The 20,686-nt window shown below is 48.3% G+C and overlaps 1 protein-coding gene across 1 annotated transcript in view; it reads right to left on the reverse strand.

Annotated features, from left to right (window-relative positions):
• Window positions 1-20,475, reverse strand: part of LOC134354213 (polypeptide N-acetylgalactosaminyltransferase 18-like) — a 114,143-nt gene extending 93,668 nt beyond the window's left edge. Inside the window, exon 1 of the mRNA XM_063063108.1 lies at window positions 19,982-20,475. Coding sequence (XP_062919178.1) covers window positions 19,982-20,195 — 214 coding nt within the window. The 5' untranslated portion in view covers window positions 20,196-20,475. The remainder of the gene's footprint in view (window positions 1-19,981) is intronic.
• Window positions 20,476-20,686: the final 211 nt, after the last annotated feature.

A 20,686-nucleotide genomic window follows, 5' to 3' on the forward strand; every position in this document is an offset into this window, starting at 1 on the left:
AAGGCTGGCAGGTGACAGGTGAGACTAGGTGAGGGGGAAGGTGGGTGGGTGGGGGAGGTGGTGGATGGAAAAGGTGTTCGGACACAACAGATTCTGCAGATGCTGGAAAACTGGGGTGAGCGCAGATGTCATCAATGGTGGAGGAAGGGAAACCAGGTTCTTTAAAAATTCTCTGATGTCCTGGAAAGGAAAGCCTCATCCTGGGAACAGATGCAGCAGAGGTGAAGGAATTCAGAAAGGGGGATGGCATTTTCACAGGAGACGGGGTTGGGGGGGGGGGGAAGGTACCATCAAGATCACCATGAGAATTCGTAGGTTTACAGAAGACAGCCGGAGAGAGATGGTCTCCAGAGATCGAGAAAGGAGAGAGATGGGGAGACGGGTCAGAGACAGACCAAGTGAATTTAAGTGCGATGATTTAGGAACATCTTCTTCCCCTCCAGCACTGGTTTCCTGAAAGGCCCATGAACACCACCTTCCTATGTTGCTCACTTTTTCGCTATTTTCTTTACACATTCTCAGAGTAAGTTAAAGTTTTTTTTTGTGTACGTAATGCACTGAACAAATTTCATGCTGGATGTCGGTGGTAATGGCACAAGGTCCAATTCTGGAGTCACACGAAGGCTGAGACCAGGTTGGGACAGAGGGACCACCACAGACAAACGAGGCAGTTCGACAGTAATCCAACAAACGCAAGGAGAACTTGCACTTTGTGCGATCAAATGTGAAGGGGCAGGACATGCAGGATGTTGAGATCCAGAGGAATCTGGGGATCCAGGGCCACAGCCCGCTGAAAGCAGCTACACAGGTTGATGGGGTGGGAAAGAAGGCATAAGGTATGTTTGCCTTTATTAATCGAGGCACTGAGTTCAAAACTCAGGAAGTTATGATGCAGCTTTTTATAAAACTCTAGTTAGGCTGCCTCTGGAGTATTGCGTACAGTTCTGTTCACCTCGTTATGGGACGGATGTCGAGGCTTTGGAGAGCGTGCAGAAGCAGTTTAGCAGGATGCTCCTGGATGTGAAGGCATGTGCTATCAGGAGAGATTGAGCAAACTAACATTGTTTACTCTGGAGAGGCAGAGGCTGAGGGAAGATCTGATAGACTGCGAGACTCAGATAGAGCAGACAGACAGTATCTTTTCCCGGGGTTGAAATGTCATATTGAAGGACCGAGCAGACTCGACAGGCCAGACAGCCCATGTCTGCACCTATTTCTTATGTTCTAGTGTAACAAGGCATCTCGGTGTGCATGTCAGGATTTGCGGGGGTGGGTGGGGGCCTGGGTGTGCCGGTATTTACAGTGAGTCTCAGGGAGTATATCGGTGTTTACAGGTTGTATCAAGGAGTGTGTCTGTATTTACAGGCTGTCCCGGGGAGTGTGTCTGTATTTACAGGCTGTCCCGGGGAGTGTGTCTGTGTTTACAGGCTGTCCCGGGGAGTGTGTTGGTGTTTACAGGCTGTCCCGGGGAGTGTGTCAGTATTTACAGGGGGTCCCAGGGACTGTGTCAGTATTTACAGGCTGTCCCGGGGAGTGCGTCTGTGTTTACAGGCTGTCCCGGGGAGTGTGTCGGTGTTTACAGGCTGTCCCGGGGAGTGTGTCTGTATTTACAGGCTGTCCCGGGGAGTGTGTCTGTATTTACAGGCTGTCCCGGGGAGTGTGTCAGTATTTACAGGGGGTCCCAGGGACTGTGTCAGTATTTACAGGTTGTCCCAGGGAGTGTGTCAGTATTTACAGGCTGTCCCAGGGAGTGTGTCAGTATTTACAGGCTGTCCAGGGGAGTGTGTCTGTATTTACAGGGGTCCCGGAGATTGTGTCAGTATTTACATGGGGTCCCAGGGAGTGTGTCAGTATTTACAGGCTGTCCTGGGGAGTGTGTCAGTGTTTACAGGGGTCCCGGGGAGTGTGTCAGTATTTACAGGGGGTCCCGGGGAGTGTGTCAGTATTTACAGGCTGTCCCGGGGAGTGTGTCGGTGTTTACAGGGGGATCCCGGGGAGTGTGTCTGTATTTACCAGGGTCCCGGGGAGTGTGTCAGTATTTACAGGGGGTCCCGGGGAGTGTGTCTGTTGTTACAGGGGGATCCCGGGGAGCGTGTCTGTATTTACAGGGGTCCCAGGGAGTGTGTCAGTATTTACAGGGGGTCCCGGGGAGTGTGTCAGTATTTACAGGGGGTCCCGGGGAGTGTCTGTATTTACAGGGGATCCTGGTGAGTGTGTCTGTATTTACTGGGGGTCCCGGGGAGTGTGTCAGTATTTACAGGGGGTCCCGGGGAGTGTGGCGGTATTTACAGGGGTCCCGGGGAGTGTGTCTGTATTTACAGGGGGTCCCGGGGAGTGTGTCAGTATTTACAGGGGGTCCCGGGGAGTGTGTCTGTATTTACAAGGGGTCCCGGGGAGTGTGTCAGTATTTACAGGGAGTCCCGGGAAGTGTGTCTGTATTTACAGGGGGTCCCGGGGAGTGTGTCAGTATTTACAGGGGGTCCCAGGGAGTGTGTCTATATTTACAGGGGGTCCCGGGGAGTGTGTCAGTATTTACAGGGGGTCCCGGGGAGTGTGTCTGTATTTACAAGGGGTCCCGGGGAGTGTGTCAGTATTTACAGGGAGTCCCGGGAAGTGTGTCTGTATTTACAGGGGGTCCTGGGGAGTGTGTCTGTATTTACAGGGGGTCCCAAGGAGTGTGTCAGTATTTACAGGGGGTCCCGGGGAGCGTGTCAGTATTTATAGGGGGTCCCAGGGAGTGTGTCTGTATTTACAGGGGATCCTGGTGAGTGTGTCTGTATTTACAGGGGGTCCCGGGGAGTGTGACAGTATTTACAGGGGTCCCGGGGAGTGTGTCAGTATTTACAGGGGGTCCCGGGGAGTGTGTCTGTATTTACAGGGGGTCCCGGGGAGTGTGTCAGTATTTACAGGGGGTCCCGGGGAGTGTGTCAGTATTTACAGGGTGTCCCGGGGAGTGTGTCTGTATTTACAGGGGGTCCCGGGGAGTGTGTCAGTATTTACAGGGGGTCCCGGGGAGTGTGTCTGTATTTACAGGGGGTCCCGGGGAGTGTGTCAGTATTTACAGGGTGTCCCGGGGAGTGTGTCTGTATTTACAGGGGGTCCCGGGGAGTGTGTCAGTGTTTACAGGGGGTCCCGGGGAGTGTGTCTGTATTTACAGGGGGTCCCAGGGAGTGTGTCAGTGTTTACAGGGGGTCCCGGGGAGTGGGGCTGAGGGAAAAAAGGACTAGTCATGATTGAAAGGCGGAGCAGACTCAATGGGCCGAATGGTCTCATTGGGCTCCTTTGTCTTATGGTCTAATGACTCCCAGCAACTGGCTGGGGATTTGTTTTGCCGCTCTCAATAACATAGTTAGAGGTGTTAAACTTCAACACTGCGTCTCTGTCCCCGTTGTGGGACAGCATTGGTGACTGAAGGTTTACGATACTCCCCCACCTCAACGCAAATCTGATCACAGTGTTCAGTTGATTAGAGAAAAAAGTTCTTCTCTAGCCCTTCATCCCTTCCACCTATCGCTCCCAGCTTCTCACTTCATCCCACCTCCCCACCCACCAGGCTTCACCTATCCCCGTCTGTCCTGTACTCCTCCCCCCCCACCCATCTTTTTGTTCTGGCTTCATTCCTCCTCCTTTCCAGTCCTGATCAAGGACCTCAGCCTGAAACGTCAACTCTTCATTCCCCTGCATAGATGCTGCCTGACCTGCTGAGTTCCTCCAGCATCTTGTGTGTGTTGCTCTGCAGTTCCAGCATCTGCAGAATGTCGTGTGTGTCTGATTGCTGATGCCCCCTGAGAAGAACAAACCGACTAAACTCAGCAACTCCAAACACCAAACATTCTACCCTCTCACCAACTTCAAGTTTATTGTCATCTGACTATACCATACATCTACCACCAAACAAAACATTGTTCCTCCGGACTACAGTGCACCCACAAAACATATTTCACACACAGCACAGAAAACAAAATATTACCGTGAATAAGTTGATAAAATTCCATTCAAAATGCAAGTAAAGTGCAGCACAGGTAAACAGTAAACAGATTGCTGAACTAGTGACAACACCTCAGCGGTGGTTAACTGGTTAACTTCAATCGGTTTGCAGAGGGATTAGGGAGGGGTACTCTACAGGAGATACAACGTCTATGTACGGTTTGCAGGCTTCACATTTGTACAGATTCACAGGTAAAGACCCACCCCAAACACCAGCTGAGCACACCCACAAGGAGTACTGCCACGAGAAAGCACCAACCATCATCAAGGGCCCCCCCCATCCAGGCCAGGCTCTCCTCTCTCTGCTACCACCAGGAAGGTGGTACAGGAGCCTCAGGACTCATCAGGAACAGTTACTACCCCTCAACCATCAGGCTCTTGCACCAGAGGGGATAACTTCACTCACCTCATCGTTGAACTGATTCCACAACCTTTGGGCTCACACAACTCATGGTCTCAATGTTCTTTTTTATTTGCACATATATTCTTCTTTTGCTCATTGGCTGTTTGGCAGTCTTTGTTTACATGTAGTTTCTCATAGATTCTATTGTATTTCTTTATATTACCCGTGAATGCTTGCAAGAAAAGGAATCTCAGAGTTCTTTATGTTAACAAACATGTACATTCATAATTTACTTTGAACTTTCAACCCCTGGGTTAAAGAAGTGAGATGGTTCTCCCACCACCTGGGCCCATGTCCTGTGCGTCGGTCTGCCTGTGACAACCACTGCATGTCCTGCCACGCCGCACTCTGCGTTTCCCTCCAGGCTATGACCGGTCAGGTGCCTTGATGACGGCCACCTTTCATCTGGATGCTCCCAGGGAAATGTGAGATTCCTGCCATGCCTCATCCCCTCCCATCAACGTGCAGCAGCCTGTCCGGGCCAGGAGCAGCAGGCAGCGAGGAACGCTGAGGGTAACCGGGTTGATGCAGGGATGAGCATCTCTGCTTTGCAGCTCCAACAAGGCGGCTTCAATCCCAACCTGCCCCGTTTTACTTATTTGGAAATAAAGCACAGAACAGACTCTTCTGGCCAAAGAGGCACACCGGCCAGCAACCCACCTGTTTATCTACCTGCAATGACCAACTGAGCTGCCCGGAAGCTCTTCAGACTGTGAAGGAAAACCCGAGGAGACATGCACTACCTGACTGGCGGACCACAGTACGTGTGCTTGCAACACTCTGTGTCCGACAGAGTGATCAGCAGCACTGGGGCTCCACAGGGGACTGTCTTGTCTCCCTTTCTCTTCACCATTTACACCTCAGACTTCAACTACTGCACAGAGTCTTGTCATCTTCAGAAGTTTTTGGATGACTCTGACATAGTTGGATGCTTCAGCAAGGGAGATGAGGCTGAGTACAGGGCTACTGTAGGAAACTTTGTCACATGGTGTGAGCGGAATTATCTGCAGCTTAATGTGAAAAAGACTAAGGAGCTGGTGGTAGACCTGAGGAGAGCTAAGGTAACGGTGACCCCTGTTTCCATCCAGGGGGTCAGTGTGGACATGGTGGAGGATTACAAATACCTGGGGATACGAATTGACAACAAACTGGACTGGTCAAAGAACACTGAGGCTGTCTACAAGAAGGGTCAGAGCCGTCTCTATTTCCTGAGGAGACTGAGGTCCTTTAACATCTGCCGGACGATGCTGAGGATGTTCTACGAGTCTGTGGTGGCCAGTGAGATCATGTTTGCTGTTGTGTGCTGGGGCAGCAGGCTGAGGGTAGCAGACACCAACAGAATCAACAAACTCATTCGTAAGGCCAGTGATGTTGTCGGGATGGAACTGGACTCTCTGACGGTGGTGTCTGAAAAGAGGATGCTGTCCAAGTTGCATGCCATCTTGGACAATGTCCCCCATCCACTACATAATGTACTGGGTGGGCACAGGAGTACATCCAGACAGAGACTCATTCCACCAAGATGCAGCACAGAGCGTCATAGGAAGTCATTCCTGCCTGTGGCCATCAAACTTTACAACTCCTCCCTTGGAGGGTCAGACACCCTGAGCCAATAGGCTGGTCCTGGACTTAATTCCTGGCATAATTTACATATTATTATTTAATTATTTATGGTTTTATTACTATTTAATTATTTATGGTGCAACTGTAATGAAAACCAATTTCCCTTGGGATCAATAAAGTATGACTATGACTATTCCACGAGGAGGAGGTGCAAACTCCTTACAGACGATGTCAGAGTGGAACTCCAAACTTTCCATGCCCGAGCTGTGATAGCATTGTGTGAGACGCTTCGCTCGCGTGGCAAACGGTCACCACTGTTCTTGCTTTGCAGTTTGCCAGCGGGTTCTCCCCACAAGCCCGTCCCCGCGGATGTTCTGGTTCCCTCCCATATCCCGAAGGAGTGCTTTATCGGCCGCTGTGGATTTCCCCTCGTGTGTGTAGGCGAGGCGAGGCGTAGGACATGGGTGGATATGTGGAGAGAATGTGGCAGTTCTACCGTGAAATTAACAGAATGGACAGGCAACACCTTTTCCCCAGGGACATCCATTTAAGATCTCGCAGGGAAGTAGAGGGGCACATCAACTCTGTGGTAGGGAGAGTGGCGGGTGTGTGGAACACATTAGCAGAGGTGGTGATAGAGGCGGAAACATCAGGGACATTTCAGACACTCTGACTACAGAAAAACTGAGGGCTCTGTGGGAGGGAAACGTGAAGAGCATGTTCAGCACAACATTGTGGGCCGAAGGGCCTGTACTGTGCTCTAATGTTCTGTCTTCTATGTTCAAGAAATAAGGAGAAGGGAAAAAGGAAGGATGGGATTACTCTGCTCTGTGCTACCATGATTCCTGTGGGCCAAATGGCAAATCATCTCTGTGTTACTCACAATGAAACTGAGAAAGCATCCAAAGTCGTTTCCCAGCAGGTCACCTCGAATTCCAGAATGGTGGGATGTGCCCATAATAATCATGAGTAAATCACTAAATGCAGAGTAATAGATCATCCAGACCAGTGACTGGGAGCCCTCTCCCTCACACCCCTCACCCAGCATCACAACTCACAGGATTGGGACATACCATCCAGACTGGTGACTGGGAGCCCTCACACCTCACACTCTCCCTCACTGCTTACAGCCCCCAACCTGACATCACAACTCACAGGATCAGGTTACACCATCATTTCACAAACCCATGAGAATTACTTTCATAGAGTCATAGAAAAATACAGCAAGGTAACAGGCCATTCAGCCCATCTTATCTGTGGCACAGCATTTAAACTGCCTAGTCCCATCGACCTGTACCAGGACCATAGCTCTCCATACACCCATCCATGTACCTATCCAAACGTCACTTAAATGTTGAAATCGAGCTCGATTCACACTCTCATAACCCTCTGAGTGATAAAGTTTCCCCTCATGTTCCCCTTAAACCTCACTTTTCACCCTTAACCCATGACCTCTAATTGTTGGTCAACCCAACCCCATTGGAAAAAGCCTGCTTGCATTTACCCCAAGTATTTTCCTCATATAATCTCGCCTCAGTCTTCTACATGCTAAAGAATACAGTCCTAACCCATTCAATTTTTCCTTGTAATTCAGGTCCTCTAGATCTGGCAACATCCTTATAAATTTTCTCTGTACTCCTTCAACCTTTTTCCATTGTTCCTGTAGGTAGTTGACCAAAACTGCACACAATACTCCAAATTATGCCTCACCAATGTCTTATACAACTTCAACATAACATGCCATCTCCTGTACTCCTTGATTTATAAAGGCCAATGTGTCAGAAGCTATCTACCTGTGATGTCACTTTCAATGAATTATGGACTTGTATTCCCAGATCCCTTTGTTCTACCCAACTCCTCAGCGCCTACTGTTCACTGTGTAAGATCTACCCTGGTTGGTCCTTCCGAAGTGCAACACCTCACACTTGGTGCATTAAATTCCAGCTGCCATTTTTCAGCCCATTTTTTCCAGCTGGTCCACATCCTGATTCAAATTCGGATAGATTTCCTTGCTGTCCACTATTCCCCCAATCTTGGTATCATCCACAAATTTGCTGATCCAGTTCACCACATTATCATCCAGATCATTGATACAGATGGTAAACAACAACAGACCCATCACCGATCCCTGCGACACAACACTAGTCACAGGCCTCCAGTTGCAGAGGCAACCATCTACTACCACTCTCTGGCTTCTCCCAAGTTAATTTACTACCTCATAGTAAACGCCAAGCGACTAAACCTTCTTGACCAGCCCCCCATGTGGGACCTTGTCAATTCCGTGTCAACAACGTCCACTGCCTTGCCTTCAACATTCCTGGTAACTTCCTCAAAAAGCTCCACAAGATTGGGTGGACAAGACGTTCTACGCACAAAGACATGCTGACCATCACTAATCAGTCTCTGTCTATTCAAATAGCCATATATCTGGTCCCTTAGAATACATTCCAATAATTTCCCCACTACTGATACCAGGCTCGCCAGCCTATAATTTCCTGGTTTATTTTTAGAGCCGTTCTTAAACAGCGGAACATTAGCTATCCTCCAATCCTCCGGTACCTCATCCTGTACTAAGGATGATTTAAACATCTCTGCTGGGGCCCCTGCAATCTCTCCAATCCCTCCCACATGGACTGAGGGAACACCTTGTCAGGCTCTGTGGATTTATCCACCCTAATTTGCATCATGACAGCAAACACTTCCTCCTCTAATCTGGAGAGAGTCAGCTTCTCTCAGTTCCTCCATCTCTGCCACATCTGCTCTCAGGATGAGGCTTCTCATTCCAGAATGAAGGAGATGTCCTCCTTCTTCAAAGGGCTTCCCTTCCACCACCATCAATGCTGCCCTCCGTCGCACCTCTTCTGCTCTCACGCACGTCTGCTCTTACGCCACCCTCCCGCCATGCTACCAGGATTAGGGCTCCTCATGTCTTAACGTACCACCCCACTAGACTCTGCGTCCAGCACACAATTCTCCATAACTTTCACCACCAAGCACATCTTTCCCTCCTCCCCACTTTCTGCAAGGATCGCTCCCTACACAACTCCCTTGTCCATTCGTTCCTCCCCACTGATCTCCCCCCGGCACTTATCCTTGCAAGCGGAACAAGTGCCACACCTGCCCCTACACCTCCTCCCTCACTACCATTCAGAGCCCCAAACAATCCTTCCAGGTAAGGCAACACTTCATCTGTGAGTCTGTTGGAGTCATCTATGTATCCAGTGCTCCCGGTGTGGCCTCCTGCATATCGGTGAGACCTGACGTAGATTGGGAGACCACTTCACCGAGCACCTATGCTCTGTTTGCCACAAAGAAAGGGATCTCTCAGTGGCCACCCCTTTTAATTCCACTTCCCATTCCCATTTATCTATCTGTCGCATCCTCTGCTGTCGTGATGAGGCCACACTCAGGTTGGAGGAAAAACACCTTATATTCCATTTGGGTAGCCTCCAATCTGATGGCATGAATATCGATTTGTCAAACTTCTAGTAATGCCCCCCTTCACCATTCCCCATCCCCTTTTCCCTTTCTCACCTTATCTCCTTCCCTGCCCATCGCCTCCCTCTGGCGCTCCTTCCCCCTTTTCTTTCTTCCATGGCCTTCTGTCCTCTCCTAACAGATTCCCCCTTCTCCAGCCCTGTATCCCTTTCACCAATCAACTTCCCAACTCTTGACTTCACCCTCTCCCTCCTCTCCCCCACCCCTTTACTCTGACTCCTCATCATTTTTTGCTCCAGTCCTGCTGAAGGGTCTCGGCCCGAAATGTTGACTGTTCTCTTTTCCATTGATGCAGCCCGGCTGACTGAGTTGCTCCTGTGTTTGTGTGTGTGAAGTGAAGTCAAAGTGGTTTTGCCTCACGTCTGTAGACTCTGCGTCCGTCTCCCGAGTAAATAGAGAAGCAACAAATTCATATAAGATACTCCTCCCCCACCATCTTGGCCCCACGCATGGAACACCACTCTGATCTCCAGAGGACCAATTTTGTCCCTTGTAATCCTTTTGCTGTAAACATATCTGCAGAATTGCTGAGGATCCTCCATCACCTCGTCTGCTGGGCAACCTCACGCCTTCTATTACCCCTCTCGATTTCTTTCTTCCTCTGTGTTAGGGATCACTTTGTTGATGAGTCTATTCTGGTTTACGATGAAGCCACCTGTGTGGGTCCTGAGATTCCTCTCTCTGTCTGTCAAAGGTTTACTGTGAAGCAGATCGCAAGAATCAGAACACAAAGAGGGTACCATGGTAGTTCAGCGGTTAGCGTGACACTGTTACAGCTCGAACGCTGGAGTTCTGAGTTCAATTCCAATGTCATCTGTACGTCCTCCATGGAATGAGTGGCTTCCTCTGGGAGCTCCAGTTTCATCACACAGTCAGAGGCGTAGCAGGCAGTAGATTCATTGTTCATTGCAAATTGTCCTGTGATTAGAGGCACAGGAGAATTTACAACCCTGGGGTTAAATCAGGAGTTGCTGGGCAGTGCGGCTCGAACGGCCAGAAGGGTCTATTCCTCGCTGTATCTTTAAATAAACAAATCCTAATCCTCTCCTTGTCCTTAATAGATACCTTCTTCACAGCTGATATCACACTCTGGCATTGACTGGCAAATTGTCCTGATTCTTCCTGAAGTCCATCAGATTGTTGGAATCATACAGAACGGATGTGGAGAGGAAGTTTCCTATGGTGGGAGAGTCTAGGAACAGAGGGCACAGCCTCAAAATAGGGGGATAGCCCTTCAGAACAGAAAGGAGGAGGAATTTGTTTAGCCAGTGGGTGGTGGATGTGTGGAATTCATTACCACAGACGGCTGCGGAGGCCAAGTCATTGGGTGTATTTAAAGTGCAAGTTGATATGTTCTTGATTAATCTGTGTGTGAAAGGTTGTGGGGAGAAGGCAGGAGAATGGGGCTGAGAGGGATAATAAATCAGCCATGATGGAATAGGGGAGCAGACTCGATGGGCTGAATGGCCTAATTCTTCTCCTGTGTCTGATGGTCTTATTCAGCACAGGAACAGGCCCTTGGCCCTACTGGCCTATGCTGAACACGATGCTCCTCCAGGCTAGTTCCATTTACCAGCTTTTGCCATTTGTCCCCCTGAGGTCGGCATGGTAGTGTAGTGATTAGCACAGTGCATTACAGCACCATAGGGAAGTAATCAGGGTTCAACTGTCTCCCAGGAGTTTGCATGTTCTCCCTGTGACCGCGTGGGTTTCCTCCAACACTCCAAAGATGTGCCGGTTGGTCACAGTCACGAGGTTGTGGGCATACTTACGTCGGTGTCGGAAGCACTGCGGCACCTGTGGGCTGCTTACAACATATCCTTGGTCATTGACACGTGACATATTCCAATGTACATGTGACAAATACAACTAATCTTTGCCTTCATAAACCTTTCCAATTCATGTACCTGCCCAACTGCCTCTTAAACGTTCTCAGTGAATCTGCCCACCCGCTGCCCCGGATAGCTTGTTCTAATTTGCAGAAACGTTGCCCGTCAGCACCCCAATAGATCTATTAAACCTCTCATTATGACACACGCCCTCTAATCCAGGCCGCAACCCGTTATGCTGCTTCTACATGTCCATCTAGCCCAAGGGTTCCTGATTTTTTTTTATCCCATTGAGCCAATACCATTAAACAAGGGTTCAGTGGAACCCCAGGTTGGGAACCCCTGATCTAGCCTGTTCTAGCTCTGCGTAAGACCACTCTCCAGTCAATCTCACTGCCCGCCTCTCTCATTACGGCCCTAAATGAGTTCAAAACTTGCAGAATTGATTCAACTCAGTGGGATTGGAACCAGGATGACAGAGCCGAGGATGAGCCAGCAAGGTTTACAAGTAGATGATGGGTGTAACATGAACGTAAGGAAGGACAAGCCAATGATTGGGTACAAATGCAGACAGAGCAAAGAGTTAAATTGTACCACAGAGGCAAAATTCAAAAGAGTGAAGATTGCAGGACTGAAGATGCTGTATTTAAATGCGTGTAGCATTCGGAATAAAGGGGATGAACTCATGGTGCAATTAGAGATTAGTCAGTATGATATTGTGGGCATCACTGAGTCGAAACTAAAGAAAGACCATAGCTGGGAGCTTAGCATCAAAGGTCATACTTTGTCTTGAAAGAACAGGCAGGAAGGCATAGGCGGTGGTGTGGCTTTGTTGGAAAGAGATAGAATGACATCTTTAGAAAGAGGTGACAGAGGGTCAGAGTATGTTGAATCGTTGTGGGTGGAGTTAAGAAATTGCAAGGGTGAAAAAACCATTATGGGAATCATATATGGGCCTCTAAATAATAGCCAAATGTGGGGTTGAGATTGCAAAGGGAGTGGGAAAGGGCATGTAATAAGGGTAAAGTCACAATTGTAATGGGGGACTTCAATATGCAAGAGGATTGGGAAAATTAGGTTGGTGTCAGATAGTAAGAGAGGGAATTTGATGAATGCTAAGAGATTGCTTTTTAAAGCAACTTGTGCTTGAGCCTACTTGGAGAAAGGCCATCTTAGACTGGGTGTTTCGTAATAACCCAGATCTTATTAGGGAGCTGAATGTAAAGGAAGCCTTAGGAGGCAGTGATCATCACATGATTTAATTAATACTACAATTTGAGAGGGAGAAGCCTAACTCACATGTGTCAGTATCACAATGGAATAAAGGGAATTACAGAGGCTTGAGAGAGGAGCTTTCCCAGGTGGATTGGAGGAGGATACTGGCGGGGATGACGGCAGTTTAGAAATGGCTTAAGTATTTGGGAATAGTTACAAGGTGCAGGATAGATCTGTCTCACAGAGGAGGAAGTTCTCAAATGGCAGGGGTAGGCAACCGTGGCTGACAAGGGAAGTTAAGGACGGCATAAAAGCCAAGGAAAAGGCATACAAGGTAGCAAAAACGAGTGGGAGGTTGGATAATTGGGAAGCCTTTAAAATCCAACAAATGGCAACTAAAAAAAGTATAAAACAGGAAAAGATGAAATATGAGGGCAGACAAGTTTTTTCAGTTTTATAAAGAGTAATATGGAGGTGAGAGTTGATATTGGACGACTGGAAAATGATGCTGATGCGGTAGTAATGGGGGACAAAGAAACGGCAGACGAACTTAATGGGTACTTTGCATCTGTCACTGTGATGGACACTAGTAGTGTGCCAGAGGTCTGTAAGTGTCAGGAAGGAGTGAGAGCCATTGCTCTTACAAAGGGAAAGGTGCTAGGCAAACTCAAAGGTCTTAAGGTGGATAAGTCACCTGGCCCAGATGGACTACATCCCGGAGTCCTGAGAGAGGCTGCTGAAGAGATAACGGATACATTGGTCATGATCTTTCAAGAATCATGTGATTCTGGCATGGTTCTGGAGGACTGGAAGATTGTAAATGTCACTCCACTCTTTAAGAAGGGAGGAAGGTAAAAGAAAGGAAATTATAAGTCAGTTAGCCTAACCTCAGTGATTGTTGGAGTCTATTATTAAGGATGAGGTTTTGAGGTACTTGGATACTAACGATAAAATAAGTCAAAGTCATCAGAGTTTCTGTAAAGGGAAATTCTGCCTGACAAATCTGTTAGTTCCTTGAGGAAGAAACAAGCAGAGTGGACAGAGGAGAGGCAGTCCAAATATTGAAAGGACTAGATAGGGTGGATACAAAGAGCATGTTTCCTATGGTGGGGGTATCCAGAACTAGAGGACACGGCCTCAAAATTGAGGGGTGACACTTTAGACCAGAGGTCAGGAGGAATTTGTTTTAGCCAGGGAGTAGTAAATCTGTGAAATCCTCTGCCACAAACTGCAGCGGCGGCTACGTCTGCAGGTGAAGTTAAGGTGGAAGTTGATCGCTTCCTGATCAGTCAGGGCATCAAAGGTTATGGTGAGACGGCAGGTGTACGGGGTTGAGTGGGATCTGGGATCAGTCATGATGGAATAGCGGAGCAGACTCGATGGGCTGAATGGCCTAATTCTGCTCCTGTGTCTTATGGTCTTAAAATTCAACAGAAACTGCTTAGTGAAGGCTAATGGATGAAAATGAATGGACTAATTCCTGAGGAAAGTTCGGGATTTTATCCACTGAATTTGGAAAACAGGGAATTTGATGGAAGCATATTAAATTCTAAGAGGTCTCGATGGAATGAACGTAGAGAGGCATGTCTTCGAAGCGTGTGGATCAGCTGCCTGGTGTGTTTATGGACATTTTTAATCTTTCCCTCTCCCAGTGTGCAGTGCCGTCCTGTTTTAAATCATCCATCATTGTCCCTGTACCGAAGAAAACCAAGGTAACATGTCTGAACGGCTGGCGCCCTGTCACACTCACCTCAATAATAAGCAGATGCTTCGAGAGGCTGGTTAAAGATTACATCTGCAGCTTGCTACCACCCACACTGGACCCCTACAATTCACCTACCAACAGAACCGGTTTTCCACAGCACTATACACCGTCCTCACTCACCTGGAGACGAGGGATGCATACGTTAGAATGCTGTCCCTGGACTACAGTTCAGCATTCAACACCATAATTCCCTCCAGACTTCCCAGGAAGCTCAGAGACCTCGGCCTGCACCCCACCTTGTGCAGCTGGATCCTAGACTTCCTATCAGATCGCTGACAGGTGGTAAGGATGGGCTCCCTCACCTCTGCTCCTCTGACCCTCAACACAGGTGCCCCTAGGGTTGTGTCCTGAGTCCCCCCCCCCACTCCCTTTACACCCACGACTGTGCTGCCACACACAGCTCCATCTGCCGATCAAATTCACAAATGACACGACTTTCATCGGCCTTATTTCTAGCAGTGATGAGACAGCCCACAGAGGAGAGGTTAACACCCTGACACAGTGGTGCCAAGATAACAACCTCTCCCTCAATGTCCAAAAACAAAAGAGCTGATCGTGAATCACAGGAAGAATGGAGACAGGCTCGGCCCGATCAACATCAACGGGACTGCAGTTGAGAGGGAGAGTAGGTTCAAGTTCCTCAGGACACACATCACCAGTGATCTCACCTGGACTGTACACACCGGCTTTGTGGCAAGAAAAACACCACAGTGTCTCTTCCACCTTAGGTGACTGAAGATTTTCAGCATGGGCCCCCAGATGCTCAAGACCTTCTCCAGGAGCACCATTGAGAGCATCCTGACTGGCTGTATCACTGCCTGGTACGGGGACTGCACCAACCTTGATCGCTGGGCACTGCAGAGAGTGGTACGGACAGCCCAGTGCATCTGTGGATGTGAACTTCCCTCCATTGAGGACATTTACAACAGCAGGTGCAGAAAGAAGGCCTGGAAGATCAGCAGGGACACCAGTCACCCCAACCATAAACTGTTATAGCTGCTTCTGTCTGGCAAACAGTACCACAGCATTAAAGCCAGGACCAACAGGCTACGGGACAGCTTCTTTCCACGAGTCATTAGACTCGTAAATTCACATGTCTGTACATTGCAACGGAGTCGTAACACGCAAATTTTTACTCCCTCACATTGTGGGATGGATGCAAGATTTAAATAAATTCAAATTCCTTTGTGAGAGAATCTAGAAAACCAGAATGATACTCCCTGGAGGCAGATGCATTAGGGGCATTTCAGAGAGGGCTGTGTAGGAGGGAAGGGTTCGATTGATCTTGGAATAGGTGTAGTGTTCTATGTTCCAAGAATGACAGGAGTTCAGAGCACGGGTTCCCAGTCTGTGGTTCACGGACCCCTTGGGTAATGGTAGCAGTCCATTGCATAAAAAAGGTAGCGAGCCCCTGATTTACAGGAACGGGGCATCAGGTATCGTGCATAGCTTTGGTCCCTTTGTTCAAGGGAGGATATGCTGGCAGAGAGAGCCTGAAAAAGATTCACTTAGACAAGGTTTGGAATAAGAGGACTCTCTCTCTATGGTTTACAAAGGCAGATTTGCACTCTTTGGAGTTACCACTGAGGAGAGATCTGATTGAAGCACAACACACAAACAGACCATTACAGGTAGATACTGATGTGCTTCCACGAGAAGGAAAGTCTCAAACAAGAGGATATCAGTATAAGACTCACCACACAGAGTGCTGGGTGTGTGGAATGCACAGCCAGGAGTAGTGGCATTGGCAGGCACATCAGGGACATTTCAGAGACTCAGATAGAATATAGAACATAGAAATCTACAGCACACTACAGGCCCTTCGGCCCACAATGTTGTGCTGGCCATGTAACCTACACCAGAAACTGCCTCGAATTTCCCTATCACATTGCCCTCTATTTTTCTAAGCTCCATGTACCTATCTATGAGTCTTAAAAGACCCTATTGTATCCACCTCTCCCATTGTTGCTGGCAGTGCATTCCACGCACTCACCGTTCTCTGTGTGAAAAACTTACTTCCGACATCCTGCCTGTACCAATTTCCAAGCACCTTAAAACTATGCCCCTTGTCTAAAATACCCAAAAGGAAGAAGGTTGTTAACTCAGATTCGGAAGATGAATTTGGAACCATACGTGTAAAAGCCACTAACAACAAAAAATCCAAGATGCTGGACGATGATAGTTTCCACATTGATAATGCTGGAGACTCCAACTTCACTGCTGACATGGATATAGCACCCAGAGTTACAACAGGTCATGCAAAAAAGACTGTCCGATACCAGGAGGACTCTGATGGTCATATATTTTAAAACAAATAGTTCGATTTTAGCACTGCACTACTGATCCTGTTTCAAGCTTGACAAACTATGGAAATAGCAAATTTAGTTCTAAGTGTAGTTCTTCAGTTGTCAGTGTTTTCCTAGTTTCAGTTTGGATGGATGGAGAAGGCAAAATTCCTGTTCTTGATTCTATCTTGATGAGATGAGAGGGGATAGTTGTTATTGAAATGTTGTTGGCTAATTTTAATTGTTGTAAATATTTGCTGATGACTTGTTCTTATACTCTCCAACCTGTCCTCTTACTCTTGCACTTAAAATATTTTTTCTTTGAACAGTTGTTCATTGTTTCAGTGGAAGTGTATTTGTAGTGCAAAATAAACATCTGTTTTACTTGGTTTAAAACATAACTATGCCCCTTGTGTTAGCCATTTCAGCCCTGGGAAAAAGCCTCTGACTATCCACATGATCAATACCTCTCATTATCTTATACACCTCTATCAGGTCACCATTCATCCTCCGTCGCTCCAAGGAGAAAAGGCCGAGTTCACTCAACCAGGCAACATCCTTGTAAATCTCCTCTGCACCCTTTCTATGGTTTCCACATCCTTCCTATAGTGAGGCGACCAGAACTGAGCACAGTACTCCAAGTGGAGTCTAACTAAGATCTTATATAGCTTTAACATTACCTCACGGTTCTTGAACTCAATCCCATGGTTGATTGATTGATGACAGCCATCACATTATACACCTTCTTAACAACACTGTCAACCTGCGTAGCAGTTTTGAGCGTCCTATGGACACAGACTCCAAGATCTCGCTGATCCTCCACACTGCCAAGAGTCTTCACATTAATATTATATCCTGTCTTCAAATTTGACCTACCAAAATGAACCACTTCACACTCATCTGGGTTGAATTCCACCTGACACTTCTCAGCCCAGTTCTGCATCCTATCAATGTCCCACTGTAACCTCTGACAACCCTCCACACTATCCACAACACACCCAACCTTTGTGTTATCAGCAAACTTACTAACCCATCCCTCCACTTCCTCATCCAGGTCATTTATAAAAATCACAAAGAGTGGGGGTCCCAGAACAGATCCCTGAGACACTCCACTGGTCACCGACCTCCATGCAGAATATGACCCATCTACAACCACTCTTTGCCTTCTGTGGGTAAGCCAGTTCTGGACCCACAAAACAAAGTCTCCTTGGATCCCATGCTTCCTTACTTTCTGAATGAGCCTTGCATGGGGAACCTTATCAAGTGTCTCACTGAAATCCATGTACACTACATCCACTGCTCTACCTTCATCAATGTGTTTTGTTACATCCTCAAAGAATACAATCAGGCTCGTAAGGCACGACCTGCCCTTGACAAAGCCATGCTGACTATCCCTAATCAGATTATGTCTCTCCAAATGCTCATAGGTCCTGCCTCTCAGGATCTTCTCCATCAACTTACCCACCACTGAAGTAAGATTCACTGGTCGATAATTTCCTGGGCTATCTCTACTCCCTTTCTTGAGCAAGGGAACAACATTTGCAACCTTCTAATCCTCTGGTACTTCTCCCTTCCCTATTGAAAATGCAAAGATCATCGCCAGAGGCTCAGCAATCTCCTCCCTCGCCTCCCACAGTAGCCTGGGGTACATCTCGTCCGGTCCCGGTGACTTAGCTAACTTGATACCTTTCAAAAGCTCCAGCACATCCTCTTTCTTAATGTCTATACACTCAAGCATTTCAGTCCACTGTAAGTCATCCTCACAATTGCCAAGGTCCTTTCCACTGGTGAATACTGAAGCAAAGTATTCATTAAGTACCTCTGCTACCTCCTCCGACTCCATGCATGTTTCAGCGATCACACCTGATTGGTCCTATTCTCGCACGGCTCATCACATGGCACATAGATAACAGATAAAGGAAGGGCTTTGTGGGTGGAGTAGGTTACAAGGTCAGCACAGCATTGTGGGCAGATGACCTGTACTGCTCTATCTTCTGTGTCTAAAAAGGCATAAGAATGCGAAAGGCAAATGTCCATTTAGGGCAATGATCAGAGAAATATCTCCTCTCAGAGAGTAATGACTACTGAAACTCTCTCTTCTACGAGCAGCTGAAGCAGTTATTGAAAATTTGAACACAGAGTTAGATTAATTCGTTATCTCCTCACCTGCACAGTTATGGCGTTTGCATGCTATTAGTCTCCCTGCACGACATTTTCTCTGTAATGAGATTCAGTGGCCACTTTAATAGGTACACCAGTACACCTGCTCATTAATGCAAATATCAGCCAATCATGTGGCAGCAACTCATACAAGCATGCAGACATGGTCAAGAGGTTCAGATGATGTTCAGACCAAACATCAGAATGGAGAAGAAATGTGATCTAAGTGACTTTGACTGTGGAATGACTGTTGGTGCCAGACGGGGTGGTTTGAGTATCTCAGAAACTTCTGATCCCCTGGGATTTTCATGCACAACAGTCTGGAGAGTTTACAGAGAATGATGCAAAAAACAAAAAACATCTGGTGAGTGATAGTTCTGTGGTCAAAAGCAGCTTGTTAGTGAGAGAGGTCAGAGGAGTTCAAGCTGATATAAAGGTGACAGTAAATCCAATAACCACATGTTACAACAGCCGGGTGCAGAAGAGCATTCACTGAATGTACAACACATCACACATTGAACTGGATGGTCCACAGCAGCAGAAGACCAGGAACAGACACCCAGTGGCCACAGGAGGTACCCAGTAAGCTGGGTACTGAGTGTATATTTGATCACCTCAATAGAACATACAACAGCACAGGACAGGAACGGGTCCCTCACACCAGCATGTCTGTGCTGAACACAGTGCAAAGCAAACTAAATCTTTTCCAGACAAGATCTACATCCTTGCAGATTCAGGGGCACTTTCAATAACTTCTTCAGCACCACGACCACCACCACCCCGGCAATGCATTCCAGGCACTCTGTTAAAAATAAAATCTCATTTGCAGATGATAGCAAGATATTATTTTTTGATTCCCAGATCCCTTTTGCTTTACCCCATTCCCTCAAAGCGTAAAGTGATGATCAAAGTACATTTGGTTCACCATAGAAATAGAAACACCCGCCGCAGGATCGATGAAAGACAGCAGCCAACAGGACAAACAACCAGTCTGCAAATACTGAAGAACGGAAAATTTTTAAAAAATAATAAATAAATAAGCAATAAATATCAAGAACATGAGATGAAGAGTCCTTGAAATTGAGTCCAGAGGTTGTTGGAACAGTTCAGTGATGGGGTGAGTGAAGTTCTCCCCTCTGGTTCAGGAGCCTGATGGTTGAGGGGTAGTGACTGTTCCTGAACCTGGTGGTGTGGGTCCAGAGGCTCCTGTACCTCTCTGATCGCAGCAGCGAGAAGAGAGCATGGCCTGGGTGATCCTTGCCAACAAGCTTCTTACCTTTAAGGTGCTCCTGGACCAAGACCTCCAGCCGCTCCAGCCTGTCCTGCAGCCGGCGGCTCTCGCCATCCTCCTGCCCCGCTGGCCGCTCGGCCGCGGGGGGCTGCGCCTTGCCGACCCAGGCGACGTAGATGAGACACAGGAGGTTGACGAGAGCGCCCACAATCACACAGCTGCCCAGCAGCGAGCCGCCCTTCCGACAGCGGTGTGCCATGCCACCGGCTCTCCGCAGCCGCTCCGGCTCCGGCTCCGGCTATGTGGCCGCTCCGCCCCCCTCGTGTCCCGGCTGGAGGGCGAGACTGCGCTCCCGGGCTCGCCGCGCCAGGCCGGTGTTTCTCCGGGTCTGCAGCCGGTTAACGAGCTCCATCTACGGGCCAAGTTAATCCATTCCGCCGCACCGGTCCAGAACCGGCGGCGTCTGCGCATTGCTCGTCCCGCCGGGTAGTGGGGGCACTGAGGGAACGCCATTAACAGGGGAGACTGCGCCGCGTGGGGGGGGGGGTACTGAGGGAGCGCCGCGCTGTTGGATCGCCCTCTCTCTCCATCCCTCTCCTTCCCCTTCCCACTCTCGTTCCCTCTCCCTCCCCTTCCCCTCATTCCCCTCCTGTCTCTCTCCCACTCTCTCCATGCTTACTCCCTCCCTCTCTACAGTATTCCTGTCTCGAACCCCTCTCATCCCTCTCTCCCTCTCTCACCCCGCTTCCC

This window comes from Mobula hypostoma, chromosome 11 (assembly GCF_963921235.1).
Source record: "Mobula hypostoma chromosome 11, sMobHyp1.1, whole genome shotgun sequence".
Classification (NCBI taxonomy): domain Eukaryota; kingdom Metazoa; phylum Chordata; class Chondrichthyes; order Myliobatiformes; family Myliobatidae; genus Mobula; species Mobula hypostoma.